This window comes from Typha angustifolia, chromosome 3, assembly GCF_048772165.1.
Source record: "Typha angustifolia cultivar Huaian chromosome 3, ASM4877216v1, whole genome shotgun sequence".
Classification (NCBI taxonomy): domain Eukaryota; kingdom Viridiplantae; phylum Streptophyta; class Magnoliopsida; order Poales; family Typhaceae; genus Typha; species Typha angustifolia.
This window is the reverse complement of record NC_133241.1, coordinates 2279941-2297207: the sequence shown is the minus strand read 5'-3', so window position 1 is coordinate 2297207 and position 17267 is coordinate 2279941. Positions and strand designations below refer to the sequence as shown.

Sequence of the window (17267 nt, the reverse complement as noted above, 5' to 3'; positions counted from 1 at the left end):
GAGAGAGGATTTGATAACCTTAGTTGTGCTTAGCCCAACACTTGGTCAGAGCATGAGTTGAGCTCCATCTTGGTTCGCCTGCACTCAACTTGTCTAGTTAGTCCAAAGACATAATTAAATAACTCTAATTATTCTGTTTTCTTGCAAAACTCATCACTAATCTGTAATTTAACCTAAAATCCCACTAATAAAATATAATAGCTAATATACTATTTGGGTATAAATATATCATATTCATGCACTTATCACATCTACCTTCTTCTACGACACAAGGATTCAAGAGTTTGAGCTGTGGCTTAATGGTGAAATGAATCATAGTCATTCTACTAACGGAGTAATTCATCAAGGAGTAATGGTAAGTAAAACTTGTTTATATGATTATTTGAGTAGATCAATTCGGTGTGAACAAATCCATATTTTTTTTTCTCTTTGTGAGTTTAACGTTACAAAATTGTCATATTATTACCGTGGTTTATCTTTTCTATTTCTACTAGGCTACTTGTTTTTTACTTTTACTCAATTTTTCTCTCGTTGACTTAAGTTCAGGTTTTTTTTTAAAAAAAATTTGAGTAATGTTTGAATTTAATTTTCTTACTTGATTTTGATTCTCAAAGTACAATTATTAATCAAATTCTCTAAACCTAGTATAATTTGTTTTTTCTCTTTAACTTCAGCTTGGATTTATACATTTTATATTTCTAAACCTAGTGGAATTAGAAATTCTATCTCTTTCTCTCAAAATTTCTGCAACAACAATCAAAGAAAGCATTTAATCATATGATCATTTCATATTTGATATGCATATTAAAATTTTTAATTATGATAACTAGATATAATATTTTATAACGTGACTAGCTACGACAATCAAAACAAGTAATTGATAATTATTTTCATATCTTTATATGCATATTAAAGCTGTTTGATTATTGTGATTAGTTATAATTTTTATAATACAACACTTATAGAAAATTAAATCTGGTCAAACTCTTTTAGTGAAATTTAAAAAATAAATATTATTTTCTAATGTCTTTCATTATGAATCAATACAAAATATTATTAATATTAACAAGAAGGAGAAAATATAATTTACACCCCACGAGATATAAACCAGTTTACTCAAATTATAAGCAAATTATTCGAGTTATAAATAGATTAAATGAGTTGAAGTAATAAATACGAATATAATCAGTTTAATAATTGAGTTAAGGCAGATTAATCTATTTATGACTCAAATTCAATTATGCTACTTGGTCGAATATGAGAGAGCAATATGTGGTTGCTCTGCTTGATAGAATTTTTGCAACTATTAAATGGGAAGTATATTTCCCTATAACCAGAGTTATGGCCTTGCCAAGAAATTGTTTAGACCGTGTGTCTTTACTAATTGATAATGGCTCAACTATTGTGCATAATAATGCTTTCAAGATTGAATATTATTGGTTTAATAAAGTCGACTTTGAGGGGTTAGTAACGAAGTTGTGGAACCAGTCAGTGAGGGGTTCTATTGCCATGGACATCTGGACTGCTAAGATTAAAAGAATGAGACAGGGTCTTAGAGGGTGGAGCAAGAATAGCAGAAAGTTGGATCAGGCTCAAAAAGATAATTGGCTTGCGAGCATTAATGATATTGATATGTTGGAGGAAAATAGAAATCTGATTATTAAAGAGATTGATAATAGAGGGGACTTAATTTCAAAGCTTACTAAATTATACAAAGAGGAGGAGCTCTGTGGCAGTAGAGATCAAGACATCAATAGATATTGCAAGTGGATTTGAATACAACTTATTTTCATGCAATTGCAAATGGGAGAATAACAAGAAATCTTATCAGCTCTTTAAAAATTGATGAGGGTTCAAGTAAGGGACTCTCATAAAATCAAAGAGTATAATACTAGTTACTACCGGAGTTTTCTTGGAGCAGTGTCTGATTGGAGATTACAAATAACTAAAGAGAGCTACGTAAATGATAAGGTGGAGGCTGACGAGGCTAAAGCATTAAGTAAGCTTTTTACCGAATAAGAGGTGCATAAAGCTGTATAGGGGATGACTGAAAACAAAACACCTAGACCAGATGATTTTAGTTCGAAATTTATTCATCAATTCTAGGATTTGATTAAGCATGAGTTGGTTAACATGTTTTAAGAATTAGATGAGGAGGCTGAGACCTTACATAGATTGAACTATGCTATGTTGTATTATTTCTAAAAAAATAGGGAGTTGAGAGAGTGGAAGATTTTAGACTTATCAATCCACTTAACTGTAGATATAAGATTGTCACTAAGGTTATAAAGAATAAGCTTTGTACTGTGATTGGAAAATTAATTGGTGATTATCAAAGTGTTTTTATTAAGAAAAGATACATTTTGGATAGCATAATATGCGCACATGAAATTATTTATGGGATTAAAAAGAAGAAAGAAGAAATAATTATGCTAAAACTTAACTTTAAAAAGGCTTATGATAAGGTGAGATGTGACTTCTTAGAAGATGAGGTGTTCTAAAAAAATGGATTAATTGGGTTATGCAGATCGATATCTACTGGTTTCAGTAGTTTTGTTAAATAGAAATATGAGAAAATATTTTAAATGTAAAAAAGGGCTGTGGCAAGGGGATCCGTTATCCCTTTATTTGTTCCTTTTAGTGGCTGATGGTTTAAATAAAATGATTAATCAGGCAAAGAATGCTAGACTTTTAAGTGGGTTAAGTGCAGATGTGAAGAACATAGGATAATCAACTTACAATATGCAGATGACACTCTTATTTTCCTAAAAGCTGAAGAGATGGAAGTTGGAGTTTTGAAATCTATCCTCTACTATTTTGAAGCCAATTTAGGTTTGAAAATTAATTTTGACTAAAGTTCTCTCATATACCTTGGGCCCAATAAAAAAAGGGGTAAAATTATTGAATTGTTAGATGGAAAAGCTCCCAATCAAATATTTAGGTTTACCTTTACATGACAATAAACTTAGAAAATATGACTATAGATATCTATTATTGATAAAATTAAAAAGAGGTTGGCAGGTTGAAAAGGAAAGCTTCTGTCACTTAGGGAGAATCACTTTGATAAATTCAGTTATGAGTTCTATACCACCTTATTATCTCTCCTTTTTCAACTTACTAGGTTGGGTTTAGAAGAGGATTGATTGCTTGAAAAGAAATTTTTTTTTTTTGTACTGGTAATATAGAAGAAAAAAAATGAATACTCTCTGAATTGGAGAAAGATATGAGAAAAGAGTTGGGGGTATGGGAGTTTTTGATCTTAATAATATAAACATGCTCTTTTAGCTAAATGGTGGTAAAGACTTCTAAACTCGAAAAATCATCTTTGGGCAGAAGTTATCAAGCACAAATATAATAAGAGGGCCAAGGCTTAGACCTTTCATGTTGGGAATCTTGCTAGAGTATCTCCTTTCTAGAAAAGAGTGTTTAAGTATTGCTAAAGTTTTTAAATCTAATCTATCTTGGAGAGTGAGAAATGGAAAAAAGGTGAATTTTCAGACAGATATTTGGCTAATAAAGAGCACTCTACTTACCCAATTTCAACAACTCTATACTATAGCATGTGATACAAACTTAACCCTAAATAAGGTGTGGGTGGAATTCACCGGAATTTGAAATATTCAAGACATTTATTAGATATTCAAAAGGAAGAGGAAATCCCTATACGGCGTTTAAATAACAATGAAAATTACATCGTGAAATTTTTAAATAATGGAAGTGTTATACCTAGAAGACCCCCAATGATTTGACAAATAAAAATAACTCTAAATATGAGTTATAAATCATTTGTTTTTGAAGTGCAGTTATATAAAGAAGATTATGGGAACAGTTAGTTTGCTCATTGAGCTCACGATCTTTCCTAAACATGTGAAAGAGTGATTTGTGGGGGAGAAAAATATGTTTAAGAAAGATGATAATAAGATGTTATTAATCTGAATTGCTGCTATGATTTAGAGTATGCGACTTAAAAGAAACAATCGACTCTTTAACAACAATAAAAAAATTTGAAATACTTTATAGCATAAAATAACAACCTTATTCTCCTATTGGACAGATAGTCAAGAGGCGCACGAGATTAAGAAGGCTAAAAAGGACAATTCTCCAAACGTGGTGAACTTGGAGGTGGACGACTGATCAAAGACTCTTTTGACCTAGAAGATATTGCGATTATTTTGTCTCGTATGCTCTTAGATTGTTACCAACTGTTATGCTGGTGAGATAGCTTATTAAACTTCTATTTGGGTGACGGGGGAGCTTGGTATTGTTGTTTTGTTTGCTAGTATAAGTAGTTATGTGTCTAATTTTTTTCCTAGTTTTGTGCCATTTGTAAATATTTTAGATATGGGGAACATGCTGTACAAGTGTTGGTGGTCAGCTCTATCAAAACTCTACTGTGTTCTTGTTAAAATGTTTATATTTCAATAAAACAAGGCGTGGCCTTTTATCAAAAAATAAAAAATAAATTATGCTAAATTCAAACCTTCGATTTAAATAAAAAAAACTATCACCCTTAATGAATTCAAATCAACCTAAGTTGGACTTGGACCAATCCCAACTAGACCCAACCCATTCATATAACTACTGAATCCTTTCCCCTTTCCCCTTTCCCCTTTCCCTAGCTAGGTGGAAAGACTCTTCTTCTGCCCTCCGTTCTAGGGTTTCAGACTCTCTCTATCCACATCTCTTTGTGCCGCGGATTGCCCTCTCCCAAGGGACACTAATTTCGTCTTCGGTGTCAACACCCAGCCATGGCGATGACCCAATTCGCAATGGTAGCGAATCTTTTTCCTGTCAATCCCAATTCCTCTTTCGCTCGCTCTCTTTCATTCCCCCAAAAATTTTCGTGAACCCGTTTGGGAAAGTTTTAAATTATTCTTTGTTTCGTGTAAATATGGATACTTTTCAACGTAGGTATCTTTACATAATAGTAAAAATCATAACTTTTGTCGTATACCATAGTGCTTCTTGTTGAAAAGATTGTAATTATCATTATTCTTTCGCGGTTTTTCTAGTTAATTGATGGAGAACTAGTGGAAACTAGTTTATTGTGATTTTGTATTTGGCTCGGCAGTACTTTCTACATATTGGTCAAGACATAGATTGTGAGTGGTTTTGTTGGCAGGCCCAATGTTAACGGCGCTTAATTATTCTCTAACCAGATGTTTATGTTGTTTGATGCACTTGAATTAGCCATGAAGTGACTAAGAAATTTTAGTAAGCTAAATCTTCTGATGTAAACTAAAGTTATCCAATTGCAGGTTGAATTAATAATATTAATTCCAGGTGGTTATCCAATCACTTTTTGTGTACTCAGAAGTGTTCTAATTGTTAATAGACTCAATACAGAAGTGAAAACAATATCAGTAGGCAGTTAAGAACTAAAAGTAGGGTATTTTCATGGTGATGCTAATTGCAGTTGGAACAGTAGTAGCAGTCCTACAAAAAGTACACTAGCCAATAGATTGGGAGAAAAAAAAATAAAATAAAGAGAACATTTAGTATCTGGTGTACAAAGGAAAGGTATAATAAAGAGTTGTAAGTTGGAAAGAGTGAGAGAAAATATTGTATAGGCAGAGAGTAGAACAATTCATCATGGTTTACAAGAAGGCTTTGAATTATTGGAATAGATTATAAAGTTGAGCTTACACTTTATGGAAGGTAATCATAATTATATCGAGGGGATGTTAGATGGACTTAGCGAATGCATCCAATGTTGGTAACCATAATTATATTCCCTGCATGAGATGTCTCCCACATTAAATAGGATTTTAAATTTAAGATGATTAGGAAAGAGAGAAACCTGTGCCATCCCATATTCTGCTTTCCAAGCCTTCTCTCTTATCTTCGCTCCATGATTTACCCCTATAATCGTCATCACCTCTCGCTATTGGAGGTGATCTCTGTTCTCATTTCTTAGTAAATAATTTGGAAGGACTTTTAAATAGTGCAGATTAGGAGAAGGAAGGAGAAGATGTGACTTCAGGAAGGAGAAACGTCCAAGTATTTTTATGCTTACCCAAATAGAGAGCAATAAATTTGACTTGAAGCAGAAAATCTTTTTCATATTTTTTTATGCTGTGCTCATCAGTGCTACTTAGTACAGGAGTTTGACACTTAAGTTGTAACTTTGACTATTACCCATGAGTTAAATCTGGAGGGAATTTGTATTTTTGTATACCATGTTATATACTTATATGTTGAACAAACTCACAGGTGGAGGAGCTGGCTTCTCTTATCAAGGACAATTTATATAGCAAACATCTTATCCTCTCCACAGAGGAAGTGATGGTTAATTTTCTACAAGAAGATACAAGGTAATTATGTAACAAGCAAATAATTATTGTGATGTATGTAAGTATGACCACAAACTATGGTCATACTTCCATACACAGACACATGAGCATGTATGTACACAGATATATGCAATAGACTACTTGTACATCCATGCATTTTACTTAATTGGTTTTACATGATCATTTGGTGGTATGCTATTAATTTAATGGAAAATTCCATCTTTATCCCTTGTCTAAACTATTTTCATGTGTAGCGGATTTTTAGGAGGGGTTTATCTTAGGTAGCACTTTGGATAGTCATCATATTGCTGTTGAGAAAGATTCGTGTGCTTGCAGTCAGTCCTCTCGACATGTATTGCCTACTATACATAGTGCCAGGCATCAGTAATCCTTGTTGCCCTCATCAATGTTGACCTTTTTAGAAAGTTCTAAACTTGGGAAATTGTTTTCCACTAAATTTCGATTAAAATTATTTTCTTTTTGGGAAGGCAGCATACCCATAATTATGGATCCCTTTATTTCTCCTATATTTCATCTATGTAATCATGAGTTTTTTTGTTATAAGTTCTTAGAGGTTAAAAGGATACTGGATTTGAGAAAAATGTCTGGACAATGATCAAATTTGTTATAATTTGCACATTACAATATTGTTAGTTATAACTGAAGTAGATAAAGTAGGCAAGGGAGCTCGGTGCCTACATTAATTTTGAAGAAAAATTGACAAATTGGGACGTTCTAGGAAAGGGGATGCTTAGTTTGTGAATCTCAATGATTAGATGATTTCTTACCCATCACTAATGATAAAGTTGCATTTGTTCTAGTGAAGCAATTGTCAAAGAGAAGATATGCGGATTGGAGTGGAAAAAGATAATAGGATTATATGTACAATCAAAGTGGAATGAAACAATATGGTAAGAGATAAGTTACCAACTCTCTGTGAAGGTGCTTTGAACTGGGTAACACTGACCTCTAGTTTCTGTTCGATTGCCTTTTTAAAATACTGATACAGTTTTATGTGCCATTATTGGATCCTCTTTTATTTCTTTTTTTCAACTTTTGTGGTCGTGTATTTTTGTAGTGCATAATGAATCTCTATCAGTTCCTCTTTTTCTTTTTTGATTAGCTAAAATGCTTAATAGTTTCTAAATGGAAACTTTTACTTCTTGTTGCTGTTGTATTTAACCTATAAGTTAATTTTTTCCCATGCAGTGTAGATGGGATATTGGAACTCCAACCAATGAACCCATATGACCGCTTGCTTTCACATCGCCTTGCTGATATTTTTGGGTAGGACTTATTTCCTTCATTCTCAATTTTGTCTTGCTCTTTTGGTTTCTGCATGTCAAGATTTTTGTTTCATCTGCTACTATAAGTTCTTTATTTTGTTGGTTCTCCCCATCATCTGCTTTTACTCACAATTGATTTTGTTACTCTTCTTAGCTTTGCTCATGAATCAGTTGGTGAAGGAGATAATCGCCATTTAGTTCTTGGACGTTGCCCGGAAACAGCTATGTAGGTGCAAAGTGCTTTCATTATTTCTTCACTTTATTTTTTTTCAATTCTAAGAATTTCTTTACGTCTGTTATTGGAAATACTGCTATGAAATTTCTTTACATGCAGTATGTTGATGAGGTTCTGACTGCATGTAATTTATGAAAGGTTCTTCATTTCATAGCTAGCTATACTAGATTATGTAGAAGCCATTTTAATCAAGCCAATTAAAGTCCATTAGTACATCCTGAGGGACATTATTTCTGCTATAGGTGCTAATCATGCTTGCAGCTATTAGAAAAGTACTAATGAGATGTCTCTACAGATCAAATTAGTTGTTATGCAGGATTTTTTGTCCATTTATACTTTGACAATATCTCATATATTTTTCAAAGATCTTATAACTTCATTGAGTTCATTCATTGCTAAGCAAATTGAACTTCTACTAATGTCACTTAAATATTTGTAGCTTGATGAGTCTATTATTATAGCAAAATTTGCATTTACACCCTGCTTTTTAACCTTGTAGTTTACACCCTCTATTTTCAATATTTACAAATTGAGCCCTATGTTCTATCGGATATATGCAGAAAATACTTTGAATTAGGTTAACATTAACACCATTAGTAGTAGGTGGCATAAAAAGAGAATATTTTGTCAACTATAAATATCTCATCTTTTTCTTGCTTTCACCTTTGATTGTGAGTTTTTATATGACTAAAATGTCCTTCCTTCTAGAGCAAGAGAGCAAATTGGCTTGGTATATGCTTGTGTAAGGTTAGGTATAACTTGGGTAAGATTGGGCATAGCTTGGGTGAGGGTATTTTTCGTAATATTTTTACTGTAGTTAATTTAAAATAGGGTTTGCTTAAGTTGAATTAACAGATCTAACAAGAGGATGGTTTTTTACACATATTTAATAAAACATAAGTCTTAATTTATAAATATTGAAAATGGAGAGTGTAAACCTCAAATAGATTAAAAGGTAGGGTGTTAATTGCAAAATTTTCGTTATTATAATGAGTTGGTTCTTGACTTTAGCAGCTCAATGATTTAATGGCTTTGGAGCATTTTGACAATATTTAAACATTTATACTTCCTTTTTATATTAAAGGTTTATTAGAGCTTTTTCTCTTTTCTTTTAAATTTGTGTTTGGCTACCTCCTTTGAATAAGGTGGGATTAGTCAACCTAGGTTTATCCTATGGGGTGGCCATGCTATGAGATTATCAAATCACATCCTCATTTCACAATCTATAAAGCACCGATACTTCGTTTGCTCCTTCGTACAGGTATCTGATATGTATTAGATATGGCTAGAGGAGTATCTCAATTAAAATAATTAATTTTAATTTTTTGATACGGCGTTGATATGACGGGATAAGACTCCTATAAGGCGGAATACTTCTCTAATACGGCTCTGATATATTTCTTAGATCGTTCAATCCTTTGTCTTTTTTTTGTGTTAAAAAATGATATAAAATATATACTTTATATGTATATACGATTATCCAATCCTTTATGATACTTTAAGGCTGTTTATTTGATAATAAATTAAACATATAACTTAAAAGCCATTTAAAGATTCAAATTAATTGTAGATTATTAGTTGAATTAGGTTTCAATGTTTTCATTAACATTTTGAGTTTCATATCAATTTCTGTTACAATTTATTCTAAGGTTTTATGCATATAGATACTAAATATATAGCTTTCTTTCTTTTATCTTAACATTTTTTGGATAATAATTTTTTAGGGAATTTTACAAATTACATCCTACATTTTGTCTATTTTGTGATTCAAACCTCGTATTTGAGGACTTTATAACTCGACCCTAGGCATTTTCTCTAAAATTTTTATTTAACATCTTTTTATGTTATTTTGATTTACTGATATTAAGCAAATTACTAAAATTGATGTCCCCGGGTTGGATTTGGGTTAGATATATTATGGATTTGACCTGATTGACATCTTGATCTGAATCGGTCAATCCAAGCTAATCCTACTGGATCCCAATCAATTAACTGTGATTGGGCCTCGATTCGGATTGGGATCGCCAAATCCTATCAACCATGATCTGAACTATCTATCATCTTAGATCTTCGTATGCAATCTCTCATGTTCTGTCAACTAACTATACTACATTTGAATAAGATAAAAAGTAATATATGTACCTCAAGATATAATTTCACTTGTAATCATGTACATAAATTATTGAACAGTGCATTAGTTCATTCATTGTATATATGCTCGATCTATTGAGGAGAAAAAGCTAGATTGTGGTATATGTGTACAAATTCTGAGACCTTTTAGAGGGAAGAGATGAGAGATATTTTTATGGAGAGGTAGGAGCGAAGGATAGCTGGAGATGAGAAGTCTTTCTTGTGGATCAGTGGACTCTGTGGAAAAACATATGAAGATATTATGCATTAAAATATGTAAGATATCATTGTTTAATAAAAGATAATCCCCTAAACTTGGAGACGCTGTACCACCCTAGCCGTGGGATGTCATGTCCACTTTTTTGGGGTTATGTATCTGGTTTGGATTCCAAGTTTGGACCACATTTTCCATAAGAAACATGGGATTTTGTTAGGACCATAGAATTATTGATCCATTCCTATCTTTGTATCTTGCAAATTGATACCATCTCCCCTTGGGCTAAAGTTTGATCTATTCCGTTTTCAGATCTGGACAGGACTTGGCATAGAACTTTGAAAAAAGATTTCGAAAGTTGTAGCCGTCGGATTAACGTAAAATTTTGATATGTTGTAACCCTGGAAAAGAGCTTTCCAATAAATCTAATTTCAAGGAAATCGGACGGCAGAATCTAGAGATATATTCAATTAAGTAGACGAACGTCAGGGAGCTGTCTATGGATCCGTGGATGGAGGGCATGAGATCCTAGGTAGATTATGGAGGTGGTAGGTCGGTGGTAATAAGATGGCACTGGTAAGCAAGGTGGTGATGGTGGGATTATGGATGATGGAAGGTTTAGGGCAAAGGTAAATAGATTTGAATAAGGGGGAGGAGTGGGCTGCCCCTAAAGGATTAGGGTGAGTAGCCGGTCGAGGGAGGTTAGAAGCGGCGGAGCCGGGGAATGAGGGAACGAGAGAGAAAAAGAAGAAGATTAGGGCAAAAACTCACTTCATTCAATAATGACTTCTTAGTTGCCATCTATACCTTTAGAGGCTAATCAAACAATTCAAAAATGACAATTATTAACTCTAAAAATAGTGAATTTTCGCTGACGGTGTTCGAACGCGTTTGAATGCACTAAAAGCATTCTCTGTCGATGCGAACCTGATACAGGCGTTCGAACCCGCTCGATCACGTTCGAATGCACATTTTGCGTTCTCTGTTTTTGTAAATCTAATGCAAACGTTCGTGAGTGCATTTGAACGCATCCACCCGCGTTCGAACGCGATCTACAGAAAATTTATTTTTCTTTGAAATAAACACTAAAACAAGAATAAAAGACACCCATAAAGTGTATCCATGCTCGAGACGACATCGGTGAGGTCCGAATTGTATCACAAGCAAACATAGCCTAAGAGTTGTGTACTATTGTGCTGCTTCAATTAGGTACTTTGTCTTGTATTGGTGAATTAACTAGGTGTCTGAATTGCTTGTAACCACACCTGTTCTTTTTTGCAAGTTTACTAACTATATATTAATTTGTATTGCAGTCCGTCAGTTCTGGTCAGTGATATTTTGTGGCAGTATGATGAATATGAGTCTCCTGCATCATCTCATCATATCCTAAGGAGAGAAGCCTCAGGTAACTATCTTCCATTTCCTCTGTATGTTATACTTGCTGAATTTCCCTTTGCCATTTATTTATTGAGCTATTATGTTTTGTATGGCATTTGATTATAAATTTAGAGGCATGCATCAGAATTCAGACATATGACCATGGATCATGCATGCAGTCCATTGAGATTCTTTGAGAACTGAAAAACAGAAGGATAACAATGACCGTAGTTATTAGATTCAGACTGCATGTTGATCTGGTCTAAGGTCAGGTCAATGGTTTATTGGTTCAACCGAAGGTTCATTCAATCGGATCGCTGATTTTTTAAAATATATGAACAATATATAGATAATATTAAATAATTCTAAAAAGTAAAATATCTATGAAAGTAATATAATCATGTCTTTATTACTTAGCCATTTTAAATAATCTTCATGTTTAACAACTTCAAATTTTTAAAAACTTGGTTTTGCATATCACAGGTAACAACATTTTGATCAAATTTTGAATTGTAACACAATAGTATGTTTTAACTAAATTTTTCAACACATAAATACAACTTCGTAGCAAGAAACATGAAATTAAAAAGACATAGAAGTCAATTTATTTGATAAATGAGTAATCACATATTTTAAAACATAAATATGTTATTAACTAAATATTTTTAGAACTTTAGGACTGAATTACCCTTAGGGTAAAGAATAGAGTAATTACATATTAAGGATAACTAGGTAACTTTGCAAAAGTAAGAGCTGACTGCCTGACCACTCTGTCTTGTCCGGTCTGGTTCTAATAACTATGACAATAAGAGTTCTATTTAGTCGTGCAAGTCATTGAGATGCTTTGACCTAATGCTAGATGATATAGAAATGAATTGCAATTTTGGATCCATATAATTGCTAAAAACAAACTGAGCAAAACTTTCAAGGTGGCATATTGTTGTGTGGTACTTGAAGTTGGAACCTCAAGGTGTGGTTTTTCTTTTGAAGTGAGTGAGGTCTACCAGATTGGTTTAAATAATTTCAGCTGATTATTAAACTCATATTGAATGACTTAGGCCTTTTAAAATGCTCACTTAGTGATTAGTACCAAATTCATATTGCTTATTATTGTATTGTTCACATAATAAGTTAAATTGTTACTGTACAAATGTAAGCAGTATGATGAAGCAAGTCTAAGTAGGAGAAATATTGAGGTAAGCACGCTTTCCCAACAAAGACAAGGCAAATTAAGATGTGAGGACTGGACAATTTTTGGTGAAGTTTTCAAGAAGATGAATTATCAAATAAGTAGAGGAAGCAAAGCAGCATGACTAGGTTATGAGTGTTCCAAGATTTGGTTAGCTCATTCAAATTCAACTGGATCACATAGTGAGGTAAATAAGCAACTTCAAAAGCTTAGCACAGTGTCAGTGGATTTATGCAGATTAAGCGCAAATTGGGCATCTTTGTAATTTTTATCTTTATTAATTATAGTGGATTGCATATGTGCTTGTATTACACCTAGCCTATAGCAAATTCACTACATTGTCCCTAGGCTTCACAGAGCACTGGCTTATTTTAGTACATTAAATTATAAGAGCAAACGGGAAGAGTGGAAAAATTCAATAGCTTAAATGGAATACTCCCTTGCATATGTTATGGCTTTTATGCTCTACTCTTAAGAGGACCAATCTTTGGTTGTACAGAAGAGGGCAACTTTTAAGGTGGTGTTTTCTCTTAGCGAAAGATTCATCGCTCTCTGATGTCAGATAGAATCAGTAGATTTTAACTATTTTCACTAGTATGTTCGTACGGTAAGTGGTTCTGCAAACTAATGCTTAAAGAAAGGACACAAAAAAGAAAAAGAATATTCTTTTCAAATTCAATGTTATCATCTGCAATCCCTCATGCCAACATGAGCTTTTTAAGGTCCACTATAATAAACAGATGAGAAATGACTTATGGTACCATTACCACTAACTCATTTTATTCTGTTTGCTATTAACGAATCTATTGAGTTCATGTGAAAGCAAGCCCCTCATAAATGTATAATCAGCAGACTTGGTGGGTACAAACACCATAAACATATAGCAATGTCATCATCCTAATTTCAGAAGTTAAAAATTAAAATGAGAGTGAAATGATGATCAATTTGTTGCTCGTGATGTTATTATGTGATGAGCACTAGTTCAAAGCTTCTAGGAAAAGACATTGTAGACCATGTAATATACTCGTTATTTCATTAACTGTTTCAAGTTTTCCAACTAAAGTTTTGCGAAGCATCCATGCTCTTATATGAACATTTTTCCTTTGACCTCAAATAGTTGGGGCTAAAGGCTTTTGCTGTTGTATCATCAGTTGTTATTGAGAGAAAAGTGATAGCTCTGTATAATTTAACCCCACAAATTTCTAGTAATTTTCTGTTGTAGGGATTTGAAATTAGAGTTTTGTTTTACAGTAAGAACCATGATCATGAGTTTACAGAAGCTATTATTTTGAAAGTGGTCTGATGAAGAAGTAAAATAGATTCTCATTATGCTTTTTTTTTTTCACTATCAAGAATTCAAGATTAAGATAAGCTACTTGGTCTGGTTAACAGTGTCCCTTATTTTTTGTGCTCCATCTGTGAAGTCAACACAATCAATGTCATTAAGCTTGTATAGGAATATTAAGGTTAAGCCAATGATTGTTGCAACATTTTCTTCCAGCTTTGAAGTCGATGCAGTCATTGTCACTGTCGACATCACTTGAGGACAGAGAAGCTGCTTATCAAGCTGCTCGTGATAGAATCTTTGCTTTACATGAGTGTGAAGAAAAGGATGTCATAGCACCAAAACCCCGAAAAGTTCCTGTGGTTGCACGGCGGATGATTGCCCATGCACTTGGTCAGAAAATTTGTTCTTCCAATGAGAACATTTCCCTGCTGAAAAGCCACAACAACAGAACTGCAATAGAACTGATCAATGATGGGTGTGAGGAGAATAATTTGCATCTGAACAGAGAAGTCAGTGAAAGGAATGTTGTCCCTAACGGTGAAGTGATTTCACGCAATAGGAAGACATTTGACAAGCCATCAGGCCAAAGCAGCAATTGCGTCAACACCACCTCCTTCAAGAAAAATGATGGTGCTGTGGATACCAGCATGTCTAAGGCGAGTTTAGATGAAAATGTGAGCAACGGTAGAGTGGTCAACAATGAAAGTTTGCAGAAAGAGCAGATAGGAGCTGCTAAAAGAATTTTCGCTCATGCATTAGGAATACCCACAGGCAAAGGAACTTGTGACCTCATGGTGAAATCTGAAGAAAGAGGCAGAGCTTTTAGAAAAGATATGTAGTGAGTGCTGGTGAAGCCAAGAATGTCTGTTTAGAAAGGTGGAAAGTGGAAAAGAAGAAGTTCCTGTTACTATATTATTGCAAGTCACAAGTTGAGAATTCTCAGATTGAACAGTCTTGCTGTCGGCCTGCAGTTGCAAATTTAGCAAGCATTTTGGTTCTGGAAAGACATGGGTCCAATCATTGACATACTCATCAGGCACAGTGCTCCCAATCTCCCGGATTTTGAGGTCGGTGAAATGACAGATATGAAGACCTATCGGAGATCAGAAAATGAAATGCAATATGCATTAGTCTTGATATACCGATGGATGTGTTATTAAATCTAATTTGAAGGAGATATGCTGCTTTGCCATATCCGTTACCTTGATTTTGGAGCAAAATCTCAGAGCATGTGAATGAATGTTGTACAAGTAACCGTGTGGAAGTTGAATTTGGTGTCACTTCCTGTTGAATAGATCAAGACTAGTTAGGAGGTTGTGCATTATGATGGTATGTTTTTAGCACCCAATCTATTGAAAGCATCATTAGATATTTAATATTTCTTCAAGGTAAATGCTTGTAGAGTTTTAACTTGTTTTCTTAAGAAACCTTTGCTTTGACCTGACCTTTTGTTAGATCTCCTATCTTGTACAACCTTTTTGTGAGCCTTCTGGTCACTTGATATGAAAGGAAATATGTTATGCCTTGTGATAATTAGAACCACTTCATTTATGTGTGATACTTGGATATTTTTGATCGTGGAGTCTTTGTTTTCATAAGTTGATCGATGTTATCAGTTTTCAGATGCATCAGTTTAGTAGTAAGCTCTATTTGAGCCTTCTAAAGATTCTCTTTTGTGAGATTAGACATGAGCATCCCCTGTGTCAGTGCCCACCTTTGATCTCCATTATATCTTATAAACCTCCTTCTATCTACTCTCATATCAAACTACCAGTCACCTCCTCCTCAATCCAAAAAGGAACAAATAGAAGTTTCATTATGTCTTTCTAAGGTATGAAATATGAAATATGATTGGTATTTTTTTTTCTTATGAGAATATATTTATCAAGGTACTATGTGACTCTTATATAGTTTTCTAAGTAATGTTCCCTATAAAAGTTGGGCTGCCTTTGCCTCTAGGACTTATAAAATAATTAGCTTGTACTATTGAAAGGTTCTCTAAAATATGGGGTTCTAAACTTGTAATAGATGTACCTACTTTATATAACATATATGAAATATGAGTTTTAAAGTAGCACAGTGCTGAAATATAATTTGCCTTTTATCATTGCCTTTATTCTCTTCAAGAATAACTTATTTCTTATTCTAGAATATAACTTCTTATTTTAAGTAACTGTTAAATCATAATAATTATATTTTAAAATATAAATATAATTTATTAAAATTACATCTTATAACACATATTAATATAATTGCTAATTTACTCTCGATACCTATCTTATCAACTAAATTTATAACAAATCAAAGAGTATTTATAATAATCTTATAAAAAATAAAATATAATTTTTTTTTATATTTTTCTTCACTTTATATCGTATCGAAGATCATTATTATACACTTATTCTAAAATATAAGTGAATAAAATAATAGTTATTCCTAGAATAAATACTAAAAATAAATATATATTTGAGAATTGATATTTGAAATATTCCTAAAGAAATGAAGCCTAAACATTTTCTCTCGCGTGTATTCCACCATCGTTCTTCTTTTAAGTCATTGAAAGGAAGTCTTAGTAGTGCTCCAAAACAGTTGAAAAAGAGACCTTAGAAATAGTATAAAGATGGAGAGACAAAGATAGCAGAGAGCCCAAGATGACACATACCTTGTATATTATCCAATGTTGATATATTGAAATCAGCCATTGTTGATAAGTATTCTATTAATTTAATTTTAATCTTTTCTAGAAACCAAACTAATTTTTTTTGTAGAATGCTCATTTGCCATTAGTAAACTGACAAACATACAGTTTCTATACTTGATTTAAGGTATACCTACTTGCTAATATATCCTTTAGTTATATTATTATGTTTTAAATTGATATATCTTAAGCTGTTTTACTTAGTTGTTCTCTTATCATTAGTGTTGTGACATAATTATAATGTCCAAATAAAACTAAAGATTTTAGTAACTTTTTGTAAGCATATTGGTGAGATTTTATATATTTACATAAATGATCTACTCGCCAAATTTAATACCTAAAACTATTTAGTTAGGATTCAATATGGGCCAACCTCGTATGAGTCCATTCAAGCACATTGTAATATGTGTGCTAACACATCAATTGTGTGTATTTAATGACTCTGGGTCCGCTCGAATCCTACGACCATCCATATTTTCTTTCGGGCACAATCGGCATCATTCAATCAATGTGTTGGCCCACATCTAAAATGTGCTCGGACTTGTAGAAAAAGATGA

General features: G+C 33.0%; 1 protein-coding gene across 2 annotated transcripts; it reads left to right on the top strand.

The window, feature by feature from the left end:
• The first annotated feature begins 4614 nt into the window (after positions 1-4614).
• Positions 4615-15610, top strand: LOC140758327 (uncharacterized). Of its 2 annotated transcripts, XM_073094440.1 has the most exons (7): positions 4615-4772; positions 6214-6314; positions 7115-7204; positions 7503-7580; positions 7734-7805; positions 11472-11563; positions 14226-15610. In XM_073094440.1, exons 1-7 carry the CDS (start codon positions 4749-4751, stop codon positions 14849-14851), a joined length of 1083 nt encoding a protein of 360 aa, XP_072950541.1. In that variant the 5' UTR covers positions 4615-4748; the 3' UTR covers positions 14852-15610. The 2 variants fall into 2 exon arrangements, with proteins under 2 accessions (XP_072950541.1, XP_072950542.1); XM_073094441.1 differs by lacking the exon at positions 7115-7204.
• Positions 15611-17267: the final 1657 nt, after the last annotated feature.